The sequence below is a fragment of the Sesamum indicum genome, linkage group LG3, assembly GCF_000512975.1.
Source record: "Sesamum indicum cultivar Zhongzhi No. 13 linkage group LG3, S_indicum_v1.0, whole genome shotgun sequence".
Lineage (NCBI taxonomy): Eukaryota > Viridiplantae > Streptophyta > Magnoliopsida > Lamiales > Pedaliaceae > Sesamum > Sesamum indicum.
Genome location: NC_026147.1, coordinates 489,449 through 512,760, shown reverse-complemented (window position 1 = coordinate 512,760; position 23,312 = coordinate 489,449). Strand labels below are relative to the sequence as shown.

The following is a 23,312-nucleotide window of genomic DNA, read 5'->3' as shown; positions in this document are numbered from 1 at the left end:
TATAATTATACCAAATCTTAAAGAATGACGTTGTAATTATCCCTCATAGTAACGATCCCTCATAGTAACGAAGATCCTTGTGCACTAAAAAGTGACGGCTGCCGTTCTCACTATCCTAATGAACAAAGCACCAGCATACAAGCACACGCAAGGACAGGGAAGGATAGACATACATTGGAAATTTGGAAGGAATTCCCAGTTGGCAACATATATGCAACAAGAGTTTACTGTCATATACTCGTGACCAATGTGTAGCAGTTAATAGAACAGGCATTTCTCCATATAGTTTGATTTTGCACATAATATGTTTCAACCACACGAAGAGACAGAGAGAGAAAGAGAGAGGAAGCAACCGCTGGATGACACATATATACAACATTCTTCCATGGTTTTCTTATGCACATATAATGTTTCACTTAAAATAGACCTCAGCCGGGCGGGCTACCAAGCAAAACTATGGCACAGTTTCTATTACTCGAGCTGTTCCCTCATGTTACCCTCTTCAAACTAGATCCCCATTACTAATTTAACTAGCATAAATAATGGAGACATCTCTAACTCACAAATTATCATCAAGAAAAGTAGACAGAAGGAGCCCTTGGACGAACTCGCACCTTTGAGCCTTCTCTTTTTGTTCTTCCTCTGAGAGCCTCTTGAACCCTTCTCTTTTTGTTCTTCCTCTGAGAGCTTACGCTCTTGACCCGCTCTGTCATCCTGAAATCAATGGAAGTCAGATAAAGTTTTTAATAGAGCTTCAAGAAAACGAACAATATGCTGCCGACTTGCTGTACCAACATTATAATTGTCCTTTTCTTCATTTGTTTATTTATGTTAATCGTTTCCTGCAGCTGAAGGGTACTTCGTTTGCCAGCGGGGTTTCTTAAAACCCATATTTCCCACCAGAAAGAAGGGAAGGAAAAGAAAAAACAAACTTGGCTGGTCAGTCCCTGAAATTTCCAAGCCCCGGATTATCACACCCCTCTCCATCAAAACAGAGGGATGTGAACTCCCAGACTTGAGTCCTGATAGTCACCAAGGCTGACGGATAACTTAACTCATGACTGACTTCCAAGGTAAAACACAAAGCACCTTACATGCTCCTACAGTCAATTAATCAGCGAAAAGAAAAAGAATGGGAAAAAGTTGAAAACGGGAAATTTGATGAAATCTATTGTACCTGTCAGCCACACTCTCTACAGCGCTTCCAGCCACAGAGCAAGCCTCAATTGAAGACACATGCTTAACATTAAGAGGTTCATCAACCAGCGACGGATTGTATATGAAGGAGTTTAACAATGGATCTGGTTCAGCATGGGAAGAAGGAACGGAAAGTGAAGATCCACTGAGAAGGGATTGCAGCTTCCCTTCCTGTAATTCTCTTCTTAACATGGACGACAAATCTGGCCCTCCCCTACGGAACCTTCTCCTCCGCGGCACGTAATAGGCAGTTGAGGAAGACCATGAGTTACAATAATACCAGAACGTAAATTAGGAAGAAAAATATTGATATTAATTTCATGGCAACAAAAGACAAAGCTCAACAGCGTTCAATGTCTTTCAAAAGGATATTTTAAGGAGATTCGCATGCTGCAAAGTCACATGGCGAACCAAATCCGATCCCACCCTTTCTGAACAAACAGGGCACACCTGCATGAATGAACATACAATCAATCTGAAACTCAAGGTGTAGTATTGAAGTTTGATTACCAGATCTAAATTTCAAATATCAATGTCATCAGCTATACTGAAACACATCAAGAACAACTAAGGCTCAAGGGCTTGGCAGCATTCAACTTCATATAATTAGCAATAAACAAAAAAATAATTGAATTCAGCAGCAGATACATAAAACATTGGCTTGTTCTCTTTATTAGCAATTGGTACTGCAGGTATTAAAGCTTTCATCACTGAACAATCATAGGTAAAAATAAGCAGGTTAGGTAAGCAAGAATTCCAGATAGAAGCAGGTTCTGCCATGCAGATTTGACAAAAGACTACAGTGGCAAGTCGCAGCATGGTGATACCATGCAGAGACTAACTAGCAAGTGGCATTAAGAATGCTAGTTTGTTTTTGCATCTTAATGCATCAGCTTACCAGATAAAACCTCGGCAATTGAGAAGTATCAACGTGGCATACCTCAAGTTATCGGTGAATGCCTTTGTGATTACACGTGTGCTATAGCCCACGCTTCAGGGATATATATTAAGACATTAAAATTAACTTAGCGGTGACAGCAAATGAGTTACTACATGGAGTATTAACTACCCACATGGCATCAGGCACGAAGAAACTATGTTAATCCTGGGTAGTTTCTGTAAGTTAATACAGTTGACATTTCGTTACAACATCACGTGTTTTCTTCATCGAACACTTGGTGCAACTATAGCAAGCCCTTATTGATTATCCATAAACACATCATGATTATTAATTGACATCGTAACCACACACATACGAGGGCCCGTCCATTCCCACCCCGCGCAGGCATATAGAAAGAAAGACGAAGTGGTGAACAGGTACCCCATTCTTGGCTTCAGCGGCATGCTCTTCATCAATATGACAGCAGAGCCCCACCATATCAAAATCCTCTGCACAAAACGGGCATAAAAACTCTGGTCTCGTCTCCTCATCCTCTTCAAACTCATCCCCTCGATATACATCTGTTATGCATCCACAAAGAAACAAACAATATTTACTATTTACTTGCACCATAAGCAAACCAACACTCAATACACTTGGCAAAAGAGCAAGAGGCCAAGACAAATTTCTCATACGTCTCAAAAAAGAAGAATAATCAAAGATAAATTATTAATCCACCATTATAATCTTCACTGCTAACAAAATGAAAGATTCTCAGAGAAAGAAAAGGTAAAAGTTGAAAACTTTCTTGCCTTTTCCTTTCAGAAAAGAAGACCTAAGTCTTCTGAGGTAAACAGAAACCTACTTCCACAATCTTTTACTGATATAAGTAAGCAAAAACACTTTTAAGAACCCTATTTTCCTCTTTCTTCCTGTCAAAAAACCCATGATTGCTCAACTACAAAATCAAATGAACCATTGTGTTTTCACCAACAACATACTCATTTACCAAGATAGATAAAAACAAATCCCAAACTTCACAAGAAAGAAACAAAAGAGACTTCACATTCTGGAATTTTATAACTGAACCACATCCAATAAAATAAAATCAAAACTTTACGTTTAAACCCATGTAAAAATGGAAAATTAAAAGTAACGAAGGATGAATAGATGATATCTTCATCTTCCCATTTTCGATTTCTATTTCCTAAACCACAAGCAACAAAGAACATGACTAAAGAAAAGATGTAACATTTCTAAAACGTATCATTCTCATCGTCACCTCAGAAACCTCGTAAAAAGAATCAGAATCCCACTTGGTTCCATAGAACAAAAAGAAATTCAAAATCTGGGTAAATTCTCCCACCAAAAACCCAACCAAATCAAACGGAAAACACAGACACGAGCAGCAAAGAAAAGCTTGTAACATTAATGCCGAAAACAGAAAACAGAAAAATGGGTGTAAATAAACCTGATCGAGATTGATATCGCCTAGCAGAAGAATACATTCGCGCCCACGAACGAGGATCCATTTCTCTGGAAATTCACGAATTTTTACCCGGAAAATTTTCTCAAAAACCCTTTTGCAGACACACAACACACAGCGTGTAAGAAATCAAAACATGAATGCATCCACACAGGAAGCTGAATGACGGAAGCTTCAGAGAAATTAAGAGAGAGAGAGAGAGAAATGTGAAGCTCTCTCTACCAAATTTTCATGGTACTGTCAGAGATGTTTGGAATTTATATCCTTGGTTTTGAATTTGACAAAACAGCACTCGCCTTTGCTTGCTATTAGCCACATCGCCACTACCAAACCTCCTTAAATGCAGCCAAAATTTTCAAGATTAGGACTTGTTTGTCAATAACTTTATCTTCTTCTTATATCTTTTTATCTATCTATAAATCTTATTTTATAATAACAATAATAAGAATAAGAATAGTAAATTATATCAATAATTCTTGAATTTAGACTAAAATATACAAACACTCCTTATCTTTTAAAATATTACAATTATGCCCTCTAAATTTGTACAAACATCATCTAAAAAAATATTATTATGACATCCTCAGAAGATATAATTATGATTTTACAAAAGATAGAGAATATTATATTTAATTTAACCTAATTTTTTTTAAAAAAAAACCCATATCTCATTAATCACAAATTTGTCGTACGATGGTAACACCTTGTTCCTCTTTAATTTACAAATTCGTGTCCCAAAAGTAAAATTGAAAAAATGATTTGATCTTCTTATAAAAAATGATGGTGTGATTTTATCTTCATTTTTCAAATTATATCATAAGGTTTTTTTTTTCTTATAAGTAGTTTGTGCTAACAACTTTGAATGAAATAAAATAATTATTTTTATCAATCTAATTTTAATTTTTTTTCTGAACGAATATGTTTTATTAACTTTTATTTTGAACTCAATAGAATATTTAGGAGTTGGGGTGACTGCAGAAGATCATTCAAAGTGCGACTCAAAAAGAAGGTTAAATCATTTCCATAAAAAGCGACAAAAGATCAAAATCGTACCATTTGAGTTATCATGAAGTTACTAGATTATCCCTAGATAGGAAATTGTACCCACAAATTAGTGGTTGGCGAGAGTATAAATTAATTTTATACACCCCCACATTTATGACTAGTATAGTATAAATATCTCCTAGTTTCATTGTAAAGGTAAAGAAAAGAAGGAGGAATTTTTGAGTTGGTAATATGTGAAGTGTAGGTGTTTAGATTATTTACTACCCATCAATGACTAAAACTGGTATAGGATGAAAGTTGTAATTTGCTATCTAACTTATAAGTTGTATCCAGGGAAGAAATTAAATCTCATTCTTTGATAAATTCACACAAAATAATAAACATATATTTACAGAAGCTGAGTAATTGATATTTTAATCCTTTGGAGAGATGGAATGTTTCTCCTTTGAGTTGGTTTCCCTTTGATATGAAAACAGAAACATGTATTAAGAAAGATGAATTGAACATGGGACGTCTACGTAGAATGCCACATTTCTCATTTGCATCTACTCACCCGTGCTGTTCAGGTTGCCACACAAGTAACTACAACTGATTAAGGTTTGTCTTACGAACGTGGCTATGTTTATCTTTGATTATCACTACTCCAAAGACTGTAAAAGACATTTTAAATACTGACTTATACTTTTCACCTAACATACAGTTCCGCACATCTTATCTTTATTTGTCTTATGTTAATACAGGACATTAAAGAACTCGCAAGAACATAAACCTTTATCTACCTAGCTTTCACAGAGAAAAACATCCTAAAAATAGAACCCAACAAGTACAAACCGTCATAAATGAACACAGAAATAGAGAATTGATCCTGTCAGGTTTCAAGTATCTTATACAGATACTTGTGCTAAAAACCAAATCTACTTTTCCAATGAAATGCCTAACGATTGTTGAACCCACTCGTTATGAAACAGTCACATACTTTATTTGATCATAGAACTGGTTCTTGCAGTCGTAGCCTGGTAGAGTAAAAAAAGAACTACAAAGACATGCTGTGGCTGCATCATCCTTCTTTTGTTTCAGATTGCACATCGCCTTCGTGCTCATCGTCCTCCTCCTCATCCTCTTCAATGTTCTCATCATCATACAAATTGCTCCTGAAACTCCTTAGCTCACTTTTAGCATCATCTTCGCCAAAAAATTCCATTCCAAATTTCATCTCACAGTGTTTAACCAAGAGCCAGCGCAGCAATCGGTCTTCCTTGTTCAGGTAGTAAAGCTCACTGTTGAAGCTGGGTGGTGTCATCATTGTCATCTGCATCAATTGTCCCTGCATGCTACACTTATCAATAATCTGTACAATTAGTACTCTTCCATCTTGCTTGAGGGCGGAAGAAGGGAAAGGGAAAGACAAAACAGAATTCAAGGAATGCAGTTTAGTGAAGCATCGATAGAACTAGTGTAGTGAGACTACTCCAGGTAAAGACCAAAATTACCAGAAAGAAATAGCTTAAATAAGTAAGTGGTTAGACCACAGGCATGAACTTCAATGCGCCCGTGGAAGACCATATAACGCCATAGATGAAGAAACTTCCCATCACGTAGACCCTTTAATGTCCGCACTAATGGAATTTACCAATAGGCCTAAGGAAAGTTAGCTTAACCCAATGCCGAGAAAAAGCTTAGACTATCATCAGGTTTAAAGAAATGGCGACAAGAGGAACCATCAAATAGCAATCAGAAGAAATCTGTTTAACAATTAATATCCCCAAGCTTGGGCAGGTCCAGCAGATGGTACAAATCTCTACTATTGCTTGGAAAAAGCAGTATAGCTATAAATGAGTCAGACCTACATGAGATCACAATCACCCACACTACCGTTACCAGCCCTGGTAAAGGGGACGTTGAGAAAAGCATAAGGATTACCTAGCCACAGCAGTGCGTAATGTTGGCTTCATCCTGGGTCTCTCACATAAAAGTAAGTTCCAAAATCTAGCTTTTTTCTCCTCCTAAAAGATCCTCCTTGGAATGGCTTTCTGTGTAGGTATGGTTTGATAGATAAGAGACCTGAAAAGTAGTGAGTGCCAGCTAAAGAATTCCATCAGTTTGCTTGTCACACAATTAAGTGGCGAGAAACTCCAGAACAAGTTAGCAACTTGAATCACCATTAAGGACTATATACAATTAGTGAGGATGAGAATCCATATGTTGTGCAAGGCAAAAGACAAGGGTGATTATTACTGTTTGCAATGATGAGGGCAATAATCACGAGTATATACAAGGGACTATAGAAAACTAGCCAATTATTCAAAACTATGAAGTCTCAATCTATGAAAGTTTTGCACAATTTCAAATAGAGAAGTATGAAGAAATTGAAAAATCCGAAATGGCATGATCCATAACCAAAGGGATAGCACAATGCAGAAACATAATATATGAAATCTCTTTTAGAATGCATTAATAGAAGTACTACCTGATAGTATCGTCCATCCAGTTTCTTAATCCCATAACCCAATTGAACAGTTCCAAAGGACTTTAGATCAGTCAATACTCCATTTCTTCTGTAAACATGCTGTCCTACCCTTGAAACCATATCCATAAGGGCCTCTTTCGTTACATTGGGTTTCAACAAAAGCATGCAGTCATAAAGAGGCATCCTTCCTTTCCAACTGCCTCAGGGATAAATCACTTATGCTACAAGATGAGTTGTTCTCTTCTCAGTAAGGAATGATAGACAGAATACAGATTGGTGCATGATTTGAGGTTTTCAGTAATATCAGATAAAGGAAAAGAAAACATGAAATATCAGAAAGCATTCATTAACATGTTAGATGCCAACCATATTTGTTAAGAGCGCATGTGCCCATTGGTGCAGAGGTTCCCTGGAGCCCCTTCCAAAGCACAGCACAAATTTGCAAAAATAATTTCTTGTATTCATATTTTACACCATTAGTATATTTCCACAGCAATGATACACAACTAGTTAAACATAAAGACAAGAAAAAACTTGGGTTAAGAAAGTAAATTCAACAAAAATAATATAAGTATATAACCATAAAAAAATATGTATTGCAATTAGTCATTTATTTCACAATTTACTTTAACATTTAACAAATACAGCAAGAAAAATCAACAATTTATTTATGTACAGCAAGCAAATTGTTATAACATTAAAGAATTACACAAAGAAAAATAATTATCAAGTAACTCAACAAGTTACAAAAAAAAAAAAAAAAAGAAAATTCAGGGGAAACAAAAGATAAATAACAGGTGGAAGTTGGAACTTTTATGTTTCATAGAAAGAAAAGAAAAAGACGAAGGAACAAAGGAGAAAAATAAAAAAGAGAACACAGAGAAAGAAGGCAATGGCGAACCGGGAGAAATAAGGAAGAAAGAAAAAAGAAGAGAACAACAACGATAAGAAGATGGTAGAAAGACCAGCACAGATAAGGATTTTCGGCTCAAGTTCCCTGCAGAAAAGCATGCTGCTACACACACTCAGCCGCCTGCAAAAGCTCTAGATTAGGGGGACCATTTTAGTCCAAATTATGTTCTAATTTTTATTTTTCAAAAAGCTGAATCAGCATAGTGTTGCAGGGAGAAACCTTAAGTACTCTTAGGAAACCATTTGAAGCTTATGAGTAAAATTTTATCAGTTTTCTTTTCCCATCCCCAAGTTCTCTTAGGCAACTTCTTTTCTCATCTCTTCTTCTTCATTGGGTCAAAGCATTACATAATTTTTTTATACCAACAGACAATTTCAGTCGTAAACTACGAATTGAAAATACACGTACACACCCTAACAGAAAATAAGGCATAAACTCCAAATTGCAAACAGCCATGAAAATTTTCACTCAACAAACCACAATAATGAATGTTATACAATCATAATCACTTGCACAACATTTAGAAGACCCAATCGAAATGCTTATCACATATTTAAAAGAGAAATGAGACGGGTAGTTGTCGTGAGAAGAATGAGGAAACCACCTGATATATGGTTGGGTAGCCGGTGTAGACGATGGAGTGAGCTTGGGGTCTGACGGAGGTGGCAAAGAAGCTTTGAAGGCTGCCGGTGCGACGACGGAGCTTGGAGGCGCGCCGCCGTGCTGTGAGATACGGAGATTTCAGGGTTTAAGTGCTGTGAGAAGTGGCGAATCCAACTCTATTTTGACATCTAACTTGTTTTTAAATTATTTAATAAATTTAATAAAACATATTTTTTATTTATTAATATATAAATAATTAATATATATTTCTTTACACATTAAATAAATTTAAAAGTTTCTTTGTCATAACTCCTTTAATATTGACCTTAGTAACAAATTGTCATTATTAATATTTTACAAGCTCTGTACTTATTTTATTCAAACAATTTAAGAGCTTATTTATAAAATTATATCTAAAGTCGTCTTAATCTCTCGTCTTCTAGACAATGTGGGGCGTGATAGTTGCAATCGATCATATACGGTAATCCTAATTTTCAATTTTTAGATAATTAAAACTATACTTGCATGTAAATCAGTTAAATTAAGTTTTAGTGATTATTATTATTTTGAAATTTTGTGTTCGAAGCCCATTTGAAATAATATAAAAATAATTGTCTTTCGTAAAATATTCTGTACTTTGTGATCATCAATTACTCTCCTATTTAGGCATATATTTTATAGTGACGGTGAATGTATATTATCTTTTTGCATCAGTTGAGGACAAAAAGACTTAATCATCGAGTAAGCACCATTTAAGAACATTCAAACTCACGAAACTCTAACGAAAATAGATAATACCTTTGCATAAATATTCAATCATGATGATATCCCTTCAACCATTTTTTCAAGGTCTAAATCAAAAGACTTAGTCCTCCGCTGAGTAACCCAACGAGTCTAACTCCGATGGCCCATAATAAGATATCAAGTCTATAATTCTTACATATACACCTAGCAGGTCTAAAAATAAGCCCAATGCAACAAAATGACCCATCAGGCAGCAGGGATTCCATGCCATATGCGTACCTAATATTTTCAGACACATCATTTTAAAAAATCTCCAGCAAACTCTCTCTAGATCTATAGCGGGTGGCTTGTCAACAACAGGCAGATTTCGTAGAACTCGGTTTAATTGGAATGACTTGTTCAAACGGCCATATTTTCATTCAGATAAGTCCAAATTTCGATTCATTTTTCTTTTTTTAGTTAGTTAACTCACCTAACTTGCAAAAGTTATATCTTATGCCACAGTTATTTTCAAATTTGCCTCCAGATCAACCTATAAATAGAGGACACAGTGCAATCATTAATGGTATTCGATTCATTAACACTCTCACATTTCTTGCTCTCGGGTTAACAATAAGGCTACAAGCTTCCTGCTCATTTTTTGCACTTCACATTCATTTCCACTTGTATTTTAATATTTTATCAATCCACATTACACTTTATTTTTAAACGTTTCTCTTAAACATCATAGTATTAGTACACTGTTTTATAAATTAGTTCTGTCTTAATTTTTTTTTTTTTAAAGATCCTTCGATAATTATAATATTACTAAATTTGGATACGTATAACCAAAATATGGTAGAAGATAGCGGCGAAGGAGAACAACAAAGGTGTGCATTTGACCTATTTTTCCTCATCACTTTGTGGAAAAGAAAACAAAAAAGGGAAAAAGAAATAAGGTGTGTAGTGAGAGGGACGTGAGATAGAAGCGCACGAACGATGGGCCCACTAATAAATGCATGGGCTGGGGCCCAACCCAAGTACTTGTTCGCGTTGGCCCATCAACTCCGTACCTTATTGGCTTTTCGTGCTGTAGTCTACATAGCTGCTGTTTTGAGTGGGGGGCCCATACCAGATGTCGACACTCTAACTGCGGTCCGGATTTAACCCAGAATGGGTACAAGATGTCGGGGCTGCGGCCGTTGTAGGGAATGACATGCAAGTTTAATAAGGCTCTGTTTGGTTTACCTTTTATATATATATATGAATTTTGATTAATTTTGAAAATGGGTCAATTTGAAAAGAAAATTATTATTTTATTTTAAGATTTTAGAATATAAAAAACAATATAACTAAAACCCAAAAAAAAATCTTCTAATCATGTATACTATATAACGTCACTTTTAAATTATAATTTAATTTAATTTTATACTTTCTATTTTTTAAAAAAGAACACGTGTCAATCACACATTAGTATAAATAATATCAATGTGTGACAGAAAATTTTCAATGTGGTTGGTAATCCACTATATTCTAGGCTCGTCTTATATATATATATATATATATATATATCGATTTTAGTTCAACTACATGACAACCTTTGGAAAATTGCAATTTTAGTATTGTATAAATCTATTTTGGTAATTTTATCTTGTAATCTTAAAAAATTTTCACATTGAAGACAAAATGACAGAAAAAGTACACGTAACATGCAGACAATTAGCTCAAGTGGGTGGACTTTTTCAACTGTTTTAGTAAAGTTCATCCATTTTTTAGCCTCAATGTGTGAAATTTTTACAATCATCGAACAAAATTACCAAAATAGATTCTTACAGAACTAAAATTGTTGTTTTTTTATACTTACAGGACTGAAATTATAATTTATTTCGAAAACCCTACATGTAATTTGAGTTGGATCGGTAGCGACAACCCTAAATGTTAATTAGGGTTGTAGTAGATAAGAGTGTGAGGGAAATTTGGGGGAAAACTAATAAGTAGAAAGCATCCCTCTTGGGAAAAAGGCATAAGATGTAGAGTAGCATATTGGTATCAAAACCATAGAAGAAATGGTTGTTGTGGATGTGCAGTTTGGGAAGCTTTATTCTCAGACAAAAGAAGAACAGTTGAAAGCCGTTGATTTCTTTGCCTCAACCACTTACGAATCTTCTCTTTTTAAACGTGGGATTATTTGCTCAGGGCCAACCTTTTTCTCATTCATTAATTTGTGTTTGTCGGGTTTGCGTTTAAATTGGTTAAATATGAGTTTCGAGTGAAAATATATTTCTTTTAGAAATAATTATATTTACATTAATTTCCTAATTTATGATCTATTTATACAAACCATTTCTATCATATGAAAAATTATACATATATCTATCAGAAACTAGTGATGGCAACGGGACGGGTTTGTTTGGACCCGAGACCTGTCACACCTGATTTAAATTTTTATTTTTTTAAAATTACATAATATCAATTTAATTTTAGTTATTTAATATAGTTTTTTATTTAAAATGAATTGTATAATTAATACAAATATTATATTCAATTAATTTTTTATAAGTAATACTAAATATCATTGTAACTTTAGGTAATTTAACATAATTTTTTTTATGTAAAATAAATGATATAATATCAATAATAAATTCAACTATTTTTTTTTTTGTGTTTCATATATAGAGTTGGATATATGCAAAATTATTTCAAAACTTACCTATAATATCATAATTCTCTATTAATAATGTATTACATATGAATAAATAAATAATGTAAAATATTAAAAAAAATAAACTGGGACGGGTTCAGTACAAAACCCGTAACCCACCCTGGACCCAATAACATGAGTACCAAACCCGCCAAGTCCGGGGTGGCGCTCCAAAAATCGGGTCCAATTGCCATCCCTACTAGCTACGTTAACATTATTTACACAAACCACTCATACTTTTTGAATAATTACACAACTCCTCCTCAGAAACATCAATATGATTTGTACAGACCATCCCTATTTTTGAAAAATTACACATGCACACCCCATAAACTTCAACATTATTACACAAATTATCCCTGCTTTTTGATTGTTAGGAATGATTCCTATAATTATACAAAAGACAGAAGTGATATATTTAAACAGACCATAAACCATGAGATGTAAATATAATTATTATTTCTATATTGTTTCGTCATTTTTTCAGAATCAGTTTTGAGATTAAATTATACCAAAATAAACTATATATTTATGTTCGTAGAACCCGAACTCACAATTTCTAAATTCCGTTGATTATCAATTTCCTAAAAAGAAGAAAATTGATAGTTATTTTAAATAATTTAATGATTTACAACACTATTACAAAAAATAAATAAAAATAAAAAACCAATTTTTTTTTCATCTTTTCAATAAGTAACCTTTCAATCATGGTTTAATGGTATACCCTCCACAAGCCCATCTTATTGTGTCGGGTTAGGATTTCTATAATTAGTTAAGTAACGTCAAGAATTAAGGTTTAATCAGATAAAAATTAATACATAAGTCAAAAATATACGTGGAGGCTCCTAATTGGGTGGAGGCACTCCCCAATCTCGCGCGTGACACTCCCTACTCTCTGGTTTGCATCTGCATTTGCATGGGCATATTCCCTTCTCCTTAAAAGCATCTACTCTCACACCCTCCAACAAAACAATAATAATTATTTATTATTTATTTTATTAAAATATATGTTAAAAAAAACCCAACATCCCTTTTTCCATTGAAAGATGAAAACAAACATATGATTAAAAGAAAAACATAGTACAAAGTGAAAAAAACAAATGATTAATGATGTAAAAAGAAGGTGAAAGGGTTTGTTGATGGATGATCATCATTATCATCATCACTTGTTAGGACAATTTTGCCCATAACGGTTTCAAATGTTTGGGTTGTACTAATTAGGGTGTTGTGGAAATTGACACTTGCTTTTGAGGCTACCAATTTTGTTTATTTTTTTAGTTACTTTTGTGAATATCTAGAAGTTAGGGGGGGCGGGCTATAAAGTACAATTTGGTAATTATTGCATAGAGAGAAAAAAAAATAAAAGCAAGAATAAAAATATTTGCATCATATATGATACAGGGTTCACAATAAATGTTATATCATGTACAGTGTGAATTTGTAAGAGTCGAATAATCCTGCTATTTAGTACGACCCGTGAATTTCTTGATCTTTTGACTTAAATTTTGAGTGTCTTTTTTAAAAAAAAATAAATTATTTGTTCGATCATGCTTCTTATTTTTCAAAGTTGTATGGGTTGAGGTTAGAGTCGGAATTGGAGTGGATGATGACCTAATGGAGCCGTGGCGAAGGTTGAGACAACAAATTGCTTCAATTCCTCCGTTTTATGCTTGCCGCTTTTTGTCTAGCTATGGTGGATAAGAAAGTTGTCTGAATAACAAATAGGACGAAAAAATTCTGTATCGAGCCTTTTTTTGTATGTGTTTGCTAATCCTAATTGTTTAAGCATCAAGAAACTAAACTTGTTGTCGCTGAGGTCCTTGTATCCAATCTCGACCGTGCTTACGTTAGAAAATAATATTTAAATATTTATAATAAAATTTATTTAAATATTTTACGCAGTACATGAATTGAGTGGGATTAATTATATTGGTAATTATTATATGTATTTTTAAGGAAAAGACAAGAATTTTATAATTTAAAATGAAAAAAATTAATATATTATAAAGTAAATTACTATAATAACCCTCTCAAAGTCCATTTAGTTTTGGTAGTGGGTTTTGGACCATGAAGCACAATTTCTTGGAGTGGCCAAATTGGCTTCATTTAGAGGTACAATACTATCATTTCTTCAAACTCTATATAGTTATGGTTTGGTATTGGTGAAAGCGATTTCTTCCCAAAAAATAGAAACAATAGTGAAAGCGATGTTCAACTATGAGAGAGTGGCGCAATAGCAAACACGACTATAATTTCCTAAATATTATAAAAAAAAACATATATTTTTGGATAATGGATTTGAGTACTAAAAAGCAACATTCCACCATCCTCATAAGGACAAAACACAAAGACAAAAATTGATTCCCACTTAAAACTCTCAAGCTCCAAATTATGAGGGACACTTGTCAATTTGGGGTAGTGCTTTACAACTACTTTCACATGATGTAGGTGTATAATTCTTGTTTTCCATTTTATTTCTTTTTTATTTTTTTAAAAAAAATATACTAATAAAAGTTACATTTTCTCTTGAATAATCATTCTCGATAAATTATATTAACACCCAATGAAATTAGGTTAATTTTTTACAAAATAAAGCTGCACCCCTATAGGGGTGTCAGTATAATATTTTTTTCAGGGTGTTTGTATAAGTTCTGTCTTTAAATAAGGAGTGCAGTTGTAATTACAATTATAACCTCAGAGGGCGCAGCTGTAATTTAAAAAAAAACATAAAGCGTTGGTGAATTTTGGCATAATTTTATAGGGTGTCAATGTAATTTATCCCCCCCCCCCCTTTTTTTTTTTAATGAATAATTACGCGAGTAATCTTTATTGAAATAAAATTTTAGAGCGGGACACAAATGCCGTCAATTGTAAAAGTAATAGTAAAATCCAACGATACATGATGACGTAATCATATAGAATCCAACTGTTTGCAACTCATGTGGATTCAACATCGTCGATCTTATTGTTATAATTGTTTTTGCTCTGTAATCACTTATATGTCCCGCTGCGAAAGTAGGGTTCATTATAATATTTTATTAAAATTAATATTATAGTTTTTTAAAAAATATTATTTTATGCATATATATGGTTTGTGGATAATTCTTTTTAGGGGTTCATAGGAAACAAGAAAGATTTTCAAGCATGAAAGAAAGCGAAATTACAGAAAAAAGCTTTTTATTTGTCAGAAATGTGATGATAATATATTCATTAACTTTAAATGGTTGGGGGAGTTAGGTGTCTTTATGAGCAAGTGGGGAGGGCAAAATGGTCTAAAATTCAATGCAAAAGTTATCATTTACCACTGTCTTTGCTGCCGTCGTGTAAGCTAACAAACAGCCTTGAACGGCGCCGTAATCTGCTTTTTCTTGTCTTTTTATGTACTAGTTTCTACCCTGTGAGTCTATGTTACTCTACGACGAGTGCAACAAAACACCCTTGCTTTCCTTTTTTATATAAGGTGAAATCATTTTTCTAATAATTAGTTTATTATTATTTTTTAAAAAGAATTCCTCTTAATTGGCTCAAATTGTTATTATAGCACAAATGGTAAATTATAAAGGACTCCCTTGATATAAGTTATAATTATCAATATTTTTTATTATAAAAAAAATTACAAAAAAAGTTTCAATAAAATCAGCGATCGTCTAACAAATACTTCTTAAAGTGGGCTGTCAAAATGGGGTATTTGTTAAACGACCATCAATTTCAGGGGTAATTGTAATTTTTCAAACTATGAGAAAATATTTTAAAATAAAGTGTATATTTTGAACAAGAATAATAATACATATTTGTCTAATAATTTGAAGAATAAAGGATTGAATTGAAAGCAAGAGTGGACATTCTCACATTTGATACACCATTGGTAGAATACAATAATCACATGTCATTGTAGGAAGTTTGAGGTACATTGGACCAATCCCACTCTTGACCGCTTGTAAAGATCCAATAATAATAATAATAATAATATTATTGTTATAATTAGGGTAAATTAAAATGACATCCCTTGACATTTGACATAATTGCGAATACTTCCTCGTTGTGCGTAACGAGCATCTAACACTTAGCCCAATATGTCAGGTTTTTATCTATTTTTTATTGTGAAATGACCAACATGCAATTGTAGATTAAAAATTATAATTTTATTTATTTTCTTTTGGACTAAGTGAATTTTTTATAATTTTTAAAATTTTTTCATCCATCCCGTTTGATTTTTTTTATAAGTTTTTTAAATTAAAATTAATGAAGAAAAGAAAAATACAGCAAAGGCAAAATTGACAATTTCATACCTCCATTCAAAGATTACATAATTTCGTCAAACATTAGGGGGGTATTTATAATTTTTTAAACAATGAAGGAGTATTTGTAATTATGCTAAATCTTAGAAGAGGTCGTTGTAATTTATCCTTATTATTGTTATTATTATTATTATTATAATTTATCAAAAAGTTAAATAGAATAAAATAAAAGTAGTGAGGGTGAGGCTCTACCCCTACGTCTACATCTACATCTACCCCTTGTCCCAATCTAAAGAAAGTGGGAGAAAAAAAGGCAATAAATGCACATGCAATTGGTGACAATCTCATTAATGGAATACACCCATGTGCTTAACACCTAATTACCCACACATTCTTTTTCTATTTATTATTATTTTTATTAAGATAAATTACAAATATTTCTACCACATTCCTCATAATTATATATATAATTCGTCGTTTGAAAAATTAAATACATTTTATACTCTATTGTCACGCCAAATATTTAGTAGACGATTATTAATTTCAGAAAGTATTTGTAATTTTTTCAAACAAAGAGAGCGTACTTATAATTATAACAAATCTCAAAATAATTTATTTTAAAAATAGATTTATAAGCTCATCTAATACCCATTCGTGATAGTCCATTGTAAGGGGTATTTGTTATATGATTGTTAAATTTCAAAAAGTATTTATAATTTTTTTAATAATAAAAAAAAAATTATAATTATAACAAATTTTAAAAAAGACCGTCGTATTTTATCCTTTTATCAGGACAGTGCAGTTCCTCAACGTGGGGTAGACCGTTAATTTATGGGTGGGAAATATAGTAAGAACGTGTTAACTTCAATTGACACCAGATTCCGTGTAATAACAAAGGGTTTATAGGTTTGTAGGAATTTACTTTGGTGATGTATTTACCACAACTTTGTACTACTAATTATTTTAATTCTCCATGATTGGTGTCATTAAATGCTCAAGGATTTTTAAGCATTGTTGTCATACTATATTGTAATTTATGACTATTGTTTTTTTTTAAAAAATATATATGTAATTTTGTCCGTGACGTTCATTACAAAAAAAATTGATTTTTTAAAAAATAATTATAATTTAAAAGTCATGATAAATCAATATCATCTGTTAGTGTAAAATAAAATTAATGCAAAAAATATGATTTTGACAAAGTTTTTTTTCTTTTTTTTAAGCTGTGATTATGTCTTTTAATAAATTAAATAATTGAATAATATATCAGTTCAATCAATATATTAATATAATAAAAAATTATGTAATAAATTATAATAGACTCATATAAAATAAAATATATACTCACACATCCAGTGAGACTCAAACTCACATTCTCAAATTTATTTAAGAGACCTCTTTTTCCAGCAATTTCTCGTATTTTTTTTCTATTTTTTTATTTATCCAACTAATATATATATATATTATATAATTAGTTGTGCACACGTATTTGAGTTTGTCATGTATACGAGTATTAATCATTCTTAAAAGTAATTAATAATTTTTTTTTTAAATTCTAAACCTTTATCTTAAATTCCGAAAATAAAAAAAACATGGAAAACATTTATAGAAAAGTGAAACATGGAAAAAAAATAAGGAAAAAGTAAATTATTTAGGGAAGAAAAATCTTTGAAATTATGGTAAATAAATTGTATTTTAAATAAGGCAAGAAAATCTTGGATTTATGGTAGCCAAAATTGTATTTAATTTCCTAGTTTTTTAATGCAATGAAATCTTTCAAATAATGGTAACTAAATTGTATTTTAATTACTAATTTATTATGGTAATAAAATTCTTTTAATAAAAATTTCTGACAAAAATTTACCATAAAAAGGATTTATTTTTCAATTTTAAATTATGTCATTTTTAGATTTTTGCAAATAAATAAATATATTTAATATTTATACTATATAAAAAAAAGGTCATTTTAACTCGTAAAGAGCAGTTACTTACACCGCAACACTAATTTTTTTGAATTTTCAACTATACCCTTAAAAAATTTATAAATACCAAAAATACCGTTCTATAAATACCATTCTATATTTTTAGAGGTCTTCAAGCTCCCTCCCTCTTCTTTCTCTCTCTTCAACTTCTAAGTTACTGAAACCCCATCTTCTACTATTGGAGAACACACGTTTTTATATTTTATAATTTATAATTTTTTTATATAATTTTTTTTTCATTAATATTTTTATATGCTTGTAAGAATTGAGTGAGATGATAATTAATTTATTAAAAAAAAATGAAAAATTGGCTGGCGTGGGGTTAGTTAAGCTCAAAGGTGAGCTGGATCCACACTTGACGAAATGGCCCACTGTCAAATTAATAAATAAATAAATTTAACGCTAAATAAATAAATAAAATTCCCCAAAAATCAAGAAAAAGAAGAACTGATTCATCAATGTCTTACATCTCATCTCATATATAAAAAGCAGCAACTTCAGTTCCTCATCTTCCCTTTTTGCTCTTCCTCCCCAAAAATCCATATAAAAACAAGAAAGTAAACTTAAATCTTGAAGACCCACTTCTTTGTATTTGTTTCCTTGGATTTTCATTTGTCTGCATAAAATTTGTGCTGGAAGCAGCTGAGAACATATGATTTTCCGCATATTTCCCATCTGGGTTATGTCAGTTGCATGCGAATATTAGGTTATATTCAGTGAATTTTGAAGGGAAAAGATGAATCTTGGAGTGAATCCCATGTCTTTTACTAGTTCAAGTGCTTCCTGGAAGTCCGGCGACGGAGTTTCCGACCAGTTTCCGGCGGGTCTCAGAGTGCTTGTTGTGGATGATGACCCCACTTGTCTGAGGATCTTGGAGAAGATGCTTAGGAGTTGCCTCTATGAAGGTAATAAATCCGTGTGTGTGTCTGCGTGTGTGTTTGTCAGACCTTATTGTTCATAAGAAATTGTCTTTCTCTGGTTTTTGGTAGTTTATTTTGTTATTAGAAGGTTTAAATCTTCATGTGTTTTTATAGACTTGTGTTTTATTTATATATATATGTATGTATTGATGCATAATAGATCTTACATCAGAGCTTGATGTTTTTAGCTATTGCGTATGGGTAATCTTGATCGTGTGATTGGCTAGAGGAAGTATGGAGTTTGGGAAATCATTCAAATTCTTGAAAGAGAGGAGAAGGGACAGTTCAAATCAGAAAGCTGGATGGTTGACTTGTAGATCTTGTGTAGAAAATAGAAATCCTAAATCATGATGATACGGGCTGTTCTGTTTCATTGCATTACTTGAAATTCTTTGATTTTCTACGTATTTTAACATAGTTTTTAGTGGTAAATCTACATTTAATAGGCTGGTTGTACATGCTATGTTCATAGGTTTTTTTAGGTGAATAATCTTTTTCTCTTTGTTTGAGATTTTCAGTTACCAAATGTAGTCGAGCAGAGGTTGCTTTGAAGCTACTTAGGGATAATAAAGATGGCTTTGACATTGTTATTAGCGACGTCCACATGCCGGACATGGATGGTTTTAAACTTCTAGAGCATGTTGGACTCGAGATGGACCTCCCAGTCATCAGTAAGTAGTAACCTTTTTAGTTCTTGTGGGTTTTCAAAGTCTTGCGTTTTTCTAATTCCTCTTCTTGTGGTTGCTTAGTGATGTCGGCGGATGATAGCAAAAATGTTGTGATGAAGGGTGTTACTCACGGTGCTTGTGACTATCTCATAAAACCGGTTCGCATGGAGGCATTGAAGAACATATGGCAGCACGTGGTTCGAAAAAAGAAGCATGAGTGGAGGGAAAAGGATTTTGAACAATCAGGAAGTGTGGAAGAGGGAGAACGGCAGCAAAAACCATCTGAAGATGTTGATTACTCCTCATCTGCTAATGAAGGGAATTGGAAAAGTTCCAAGAAAAGGAAGGATGAGGAAGATGAAGCGGAGGAAAGGGATGATTCATCTACATTGAAAAAACCACGGGTCGTTTGGTCGGTCGAGCTCCATCAACAATTTGTAACTGCTGTTAATCAACTTGGAATTGACAGTATGTATCTTTTGGCCTTTGCTCTTGCATTTCATGTTTATTTGCTGCTGGTACCTTCCATAGTTGGAAAAACTAGTAACTATTTGTTAGTTCCTCTGAAGTGCCTTGTTTTTCAAGTTTATCATAATTTTCAATGCAACGAATTGTTGGTCCGGGGAACAGAAACTGCATATTAAGAGCATAAAGAAGCCCAGTTGGAAACATCTCGGGGGGGAAAAATACTAGCTCTAGATATGGTGAAGTTCTCTAGCATTCTCCAATTATATTTTGTTCCTGAACATCAAAGTTAGAGGAAACCCTTGAAAGCCAGTAATAAGAACTTTCATGGTGGAAAGATCTGTCCCTTCTTGAAGGCCTACTTATGAAGGATCTTAATTGAGAACTAAAACTAGTTCAACTTGATACAATAATCAAAACAAAATCACAACTACATGTACCTAAAAACCGAGCTGATTTTATTGTTTCTATTGAGTTGATGCATATATGAGAGATCTGGAAATTAAACGCCGTGGTTCTCAGAGATCCTTCTGCTGTTTATTTCGGATGCCTAAGTTACTGTCATCAGAAATAATGATAAGAACAAGACAACTCGCAAGTATATCTGGAAAACATCCCACTTAGAACATGTTATTGCCCCAAAAGATATGACTTATGGTTGCATTTCTTGTATTTTACTTTTTGTTGAATTGACACGAATAATACTGAATCTAGGTTCATTTTTACTGATTTGGAAAATGTGATGTCTGTTGCCTGCCTTCGTATATGATTGAGTTTCCTTGCATGAATGTTTATAGAACTTGTATTCATTATGCTCCAACTCTGTGCATGAATTCCAGAGGCCGTACCTAAGAAAATCCTGGAATTAATGAACGTCCCTGGACTTACAAGAGAGAATGTTGCGAGCCACCTTCAGGTTGATTTCTAGCTTTGTTTTCCTTTTTCCAAATTAATGTACTGAACAACCTTTCTGAATTCTTGATATCTTGGACTTATTAATATTTAGTTATTTTTTGTAGAGACCTCCTCTATATTGATTTAAAGTTAACTTGACACTGTTTTATGCAGAAATATCGTCTTTATCTTAGACGGTTGAGCGGACAGCACCAGAATGGACTTGGAAACTCTTTTATGGGGCCCTCTGATGCGACCTTTGGGCCAATGACTGCACTCAATGGTCTTGATCTTCAAGCTCTTGCTTCTTCTGGTCAACTCCCGCCACAAAGTCTTGCCACAATCCAGGCCGCAGCACTTGGTAGAGCTACGAACAAGTCTGCCATATCTGTTCCCATGGTTGATCAAAGAAACATTTTCAGCTTTGAGAGCCCGAAGATTAGGTTTGTGGATGGGCAGCAACAGCATAACAATAGTACTAAGCAAGTGAATTTACTTCATGGAATCCCAACAAATATGGATTCAAAACAGCTTGCTGCTTTGCACCAATCTGCACAGCCGTTTAGTAACATGAACAGGCACATCCACTCCCAGTCGAGTCAAAGCAACTCGTTATTGACACAGATGGTTCAACCACAGTCGAGGACCCAAATTTTGAATGAAGTTGGTGGAAGCCATGTCTTGAATCTTCCATCTTCTGTGGGTCAACCGGTTTTGTCCCAGGCAATTCCTGGTGCTCTCTTGGGCCGGAATGGGATCGATAATGTTCACGGACCGACATATGCTTCTGTTTCCCAGCCCTCGGCTGTAGTAGATTTTTCAAGGAGTCAGCGGGCAGAGTTGCCAGGGAATAGCTTTTCACTTGTGGGTAACTCAGGAATCCCGACTCTAGCCACTAAAGGGATGCTCCAAGAAGATTTTAACTCAGAAATGAAAGGAAATAGAGGTTTCATGCCTAACTATGATGTTTTCAACGAGCTAAACCAGAACAGAACGGAGGATTGGGGCTTGCAAAGTGTTGGATCAAACTTTGAAGCTCCTCAACATACGAATTTACAAGGCCGCTTGGATGTTGCACCATCGGTTTTAGTTCAACCTGGATTTTTGTCTGATCGACATATTGGGATTCCATCTGTTAATAAGACAGCATTCTCAGCTGCCGACGGAGTTGTCAATACAGCGAACCTTAGCCAGGCGCTTACCTCGTCTCTTCCTGATAATGCCTTAAGAATTAAGGCTGAAAGACTACCTGACATGGGCTTCCAGAATGGCCCGTTTCCTGATCAGTTTGGCCAGGACGACCTCATGAGTGCACTTCTCAAGCAGGTTGGCTGCTTCATTTCTACTTTTGTGCATCATAGCTTTCAAGATAACCTTATTTGTTCGCTAATGAAAGAAATTCTTAATTACAGCAGCAAGAAGGCATTGTACCCGCAGAAACAGATTTTGGCTTTGACGGCTACCACTTGGATAATCTTCCCGTGTAATTTGCCTAGCCGACTCTTTGTACATAGTTGCAGTTAACAGCTGAAGCTGACCTCTAGCGATCAACGGCCGGGCTGAAACTCTAGGTGTCTTTAATCTTTTTCAACGCTTCAAGACGTAGAATCTTGGTAATGTTTTTACTGCAGTATTCTAGTGTGAATAGGTTCCGGGCTTCATTTTTTGAAAGCAAAAATGCACAACACATGGCTCGATCGTCTGTGGAACGAGAAATGTGCACAGTATGCAAAGCGTACAGTGCGAAAATTTTTGGTTGGATTTAGAGGAGGGGTAGGTGATTGTAGTATAAAGATTGTTGGAATGGAGAATGGATTTTCCCTGATTGTTAGGGTACTCTTTCATTCTTGATTGTGGGATCAAATGATAAGCTATCTGCAACAACCCTTTAGAGTTAAAATAAATGATTTTGATTTGAAATTGGTATATACACATTTGATTTTTTGAGGACCTAAATCTTGTTATTTATTCTTCTAGTTTTTATGTCCAAATTCTCATTTGAATCAGTTCTTCTCTTCAGATCATTGCAAATATGTAGTTTTAATTTTATTTAGATTTTTGTGTGAAATGAGTATGTTATGGACTAATTAATTTTATATTATTAAATTAATATACTTTCAATGAGAATACATATAAACGAACATATTTTCATTCTTAATTTTCGTTTCAT

At 33.5% G+C, this 23,312-nt stretch overlaps 3 protein-coding genes across 10 annotated transcripts; 1 reads left to right on the top strand and 2 right to left on the bottom strand.

Annotated features, from left to right (window-relative positions):
* LOC105156860 (protein DEHYDRATION-INDUCED 19 homolog 4-like) lies at nt 253-3,863 on the bottom strand. The gene is made up of 6 exons (XM_020692240.1): nt 3,549-3,863; nt 2,519-2,658; nt 1,570-1,647; nt 1,178-1,437; nt 689-706; nt 253-650 (listed from the first exon to the last, which is right to left on the bottom strand). The coding sequence occupies exons 1-6, from the start codon at nt 3,607-3,609 to the stop codon at nt 560-562; spliced, it is 648 nt and encodes a 215-aa protein (XP_020547899.1). The 5' UTR covers nt 3,610-3,863; the 3' UTR covers nt 253-559.
* LOC105156859 lies at nt 5,208-8,728 on the bottom strand. Of its 7 annotated transcripts, none has more exons than XM_020692274.1 (3): nt 7,036-7,174; nt 6,489-6,717; nt 5,208-5,899 (listed from the first exon to the last, which is right to left on the bottom strand). In XM_020692274.1, the coding sequence occupies exons 2-3, from the start codon at nt 6,518-6,520 to the stop codon at nt 5,626-5,628; spliced, it is 306 nt and encodes a 101-aa protein (XP_020547933.1). In that variant the 5' UTR covers nt 6,521-6,717; nt 7,036-7,174; the 3' UTR covers nt 5,208-5,625. The 7 variants fall into 7 exon arrangements, 6 of the variants coding, with proteins under 6 accessions (XP_020547933.1, XP_011071401.1, XP_011071403.1 ...); XM_011073099.2 differs by lacking the exon at nt 6,489-6,717 and adding an exon at nt 8,553-8,728 and having other exon boundaries at nt 5,339-5,892; nt 7,036-7,256; XM_011073101.2 differs by lacking the exon at nt 7,036-7,174 and adding an exon at nt 8,553-8,728 and having other exon boundaries at nt 5,339-5,899; nt 6,489-6,650.
* LOC105156857 (two-component response regulator ARR2) lies at nt 18,659-23,070 on the top strand. Of its 2 annotated transcripts, none has more exons than XM_011073098.2 (6): nt 18,659-19,100; nt 19,634-19,786; nt 19,865-20,251; nt 21,088-21,164; nt 21,317-22,468; nt 22,558-23,070. In XM_011073098.2, the coding sequence occupies exons 1-6, from the start codon at nt 18,932-18,934 to the stop codon at nt 22,627-22,629; spliced, it is 2,010 nt and encodes a 669-aa protein (XP_011071400.1). In that variant the 5' UTR covers nt 18,659-18,931; the 3' UTR covers nt 22,630-23,070. The 2 variants fall into 2 exon arrangements, with proteins under 2 accessions (XP_011071400.1, XP_011071399.1); XM_011073097.2 differs by having other exon boundaries at nt 18,660-19,100; nt 22,555-23,070.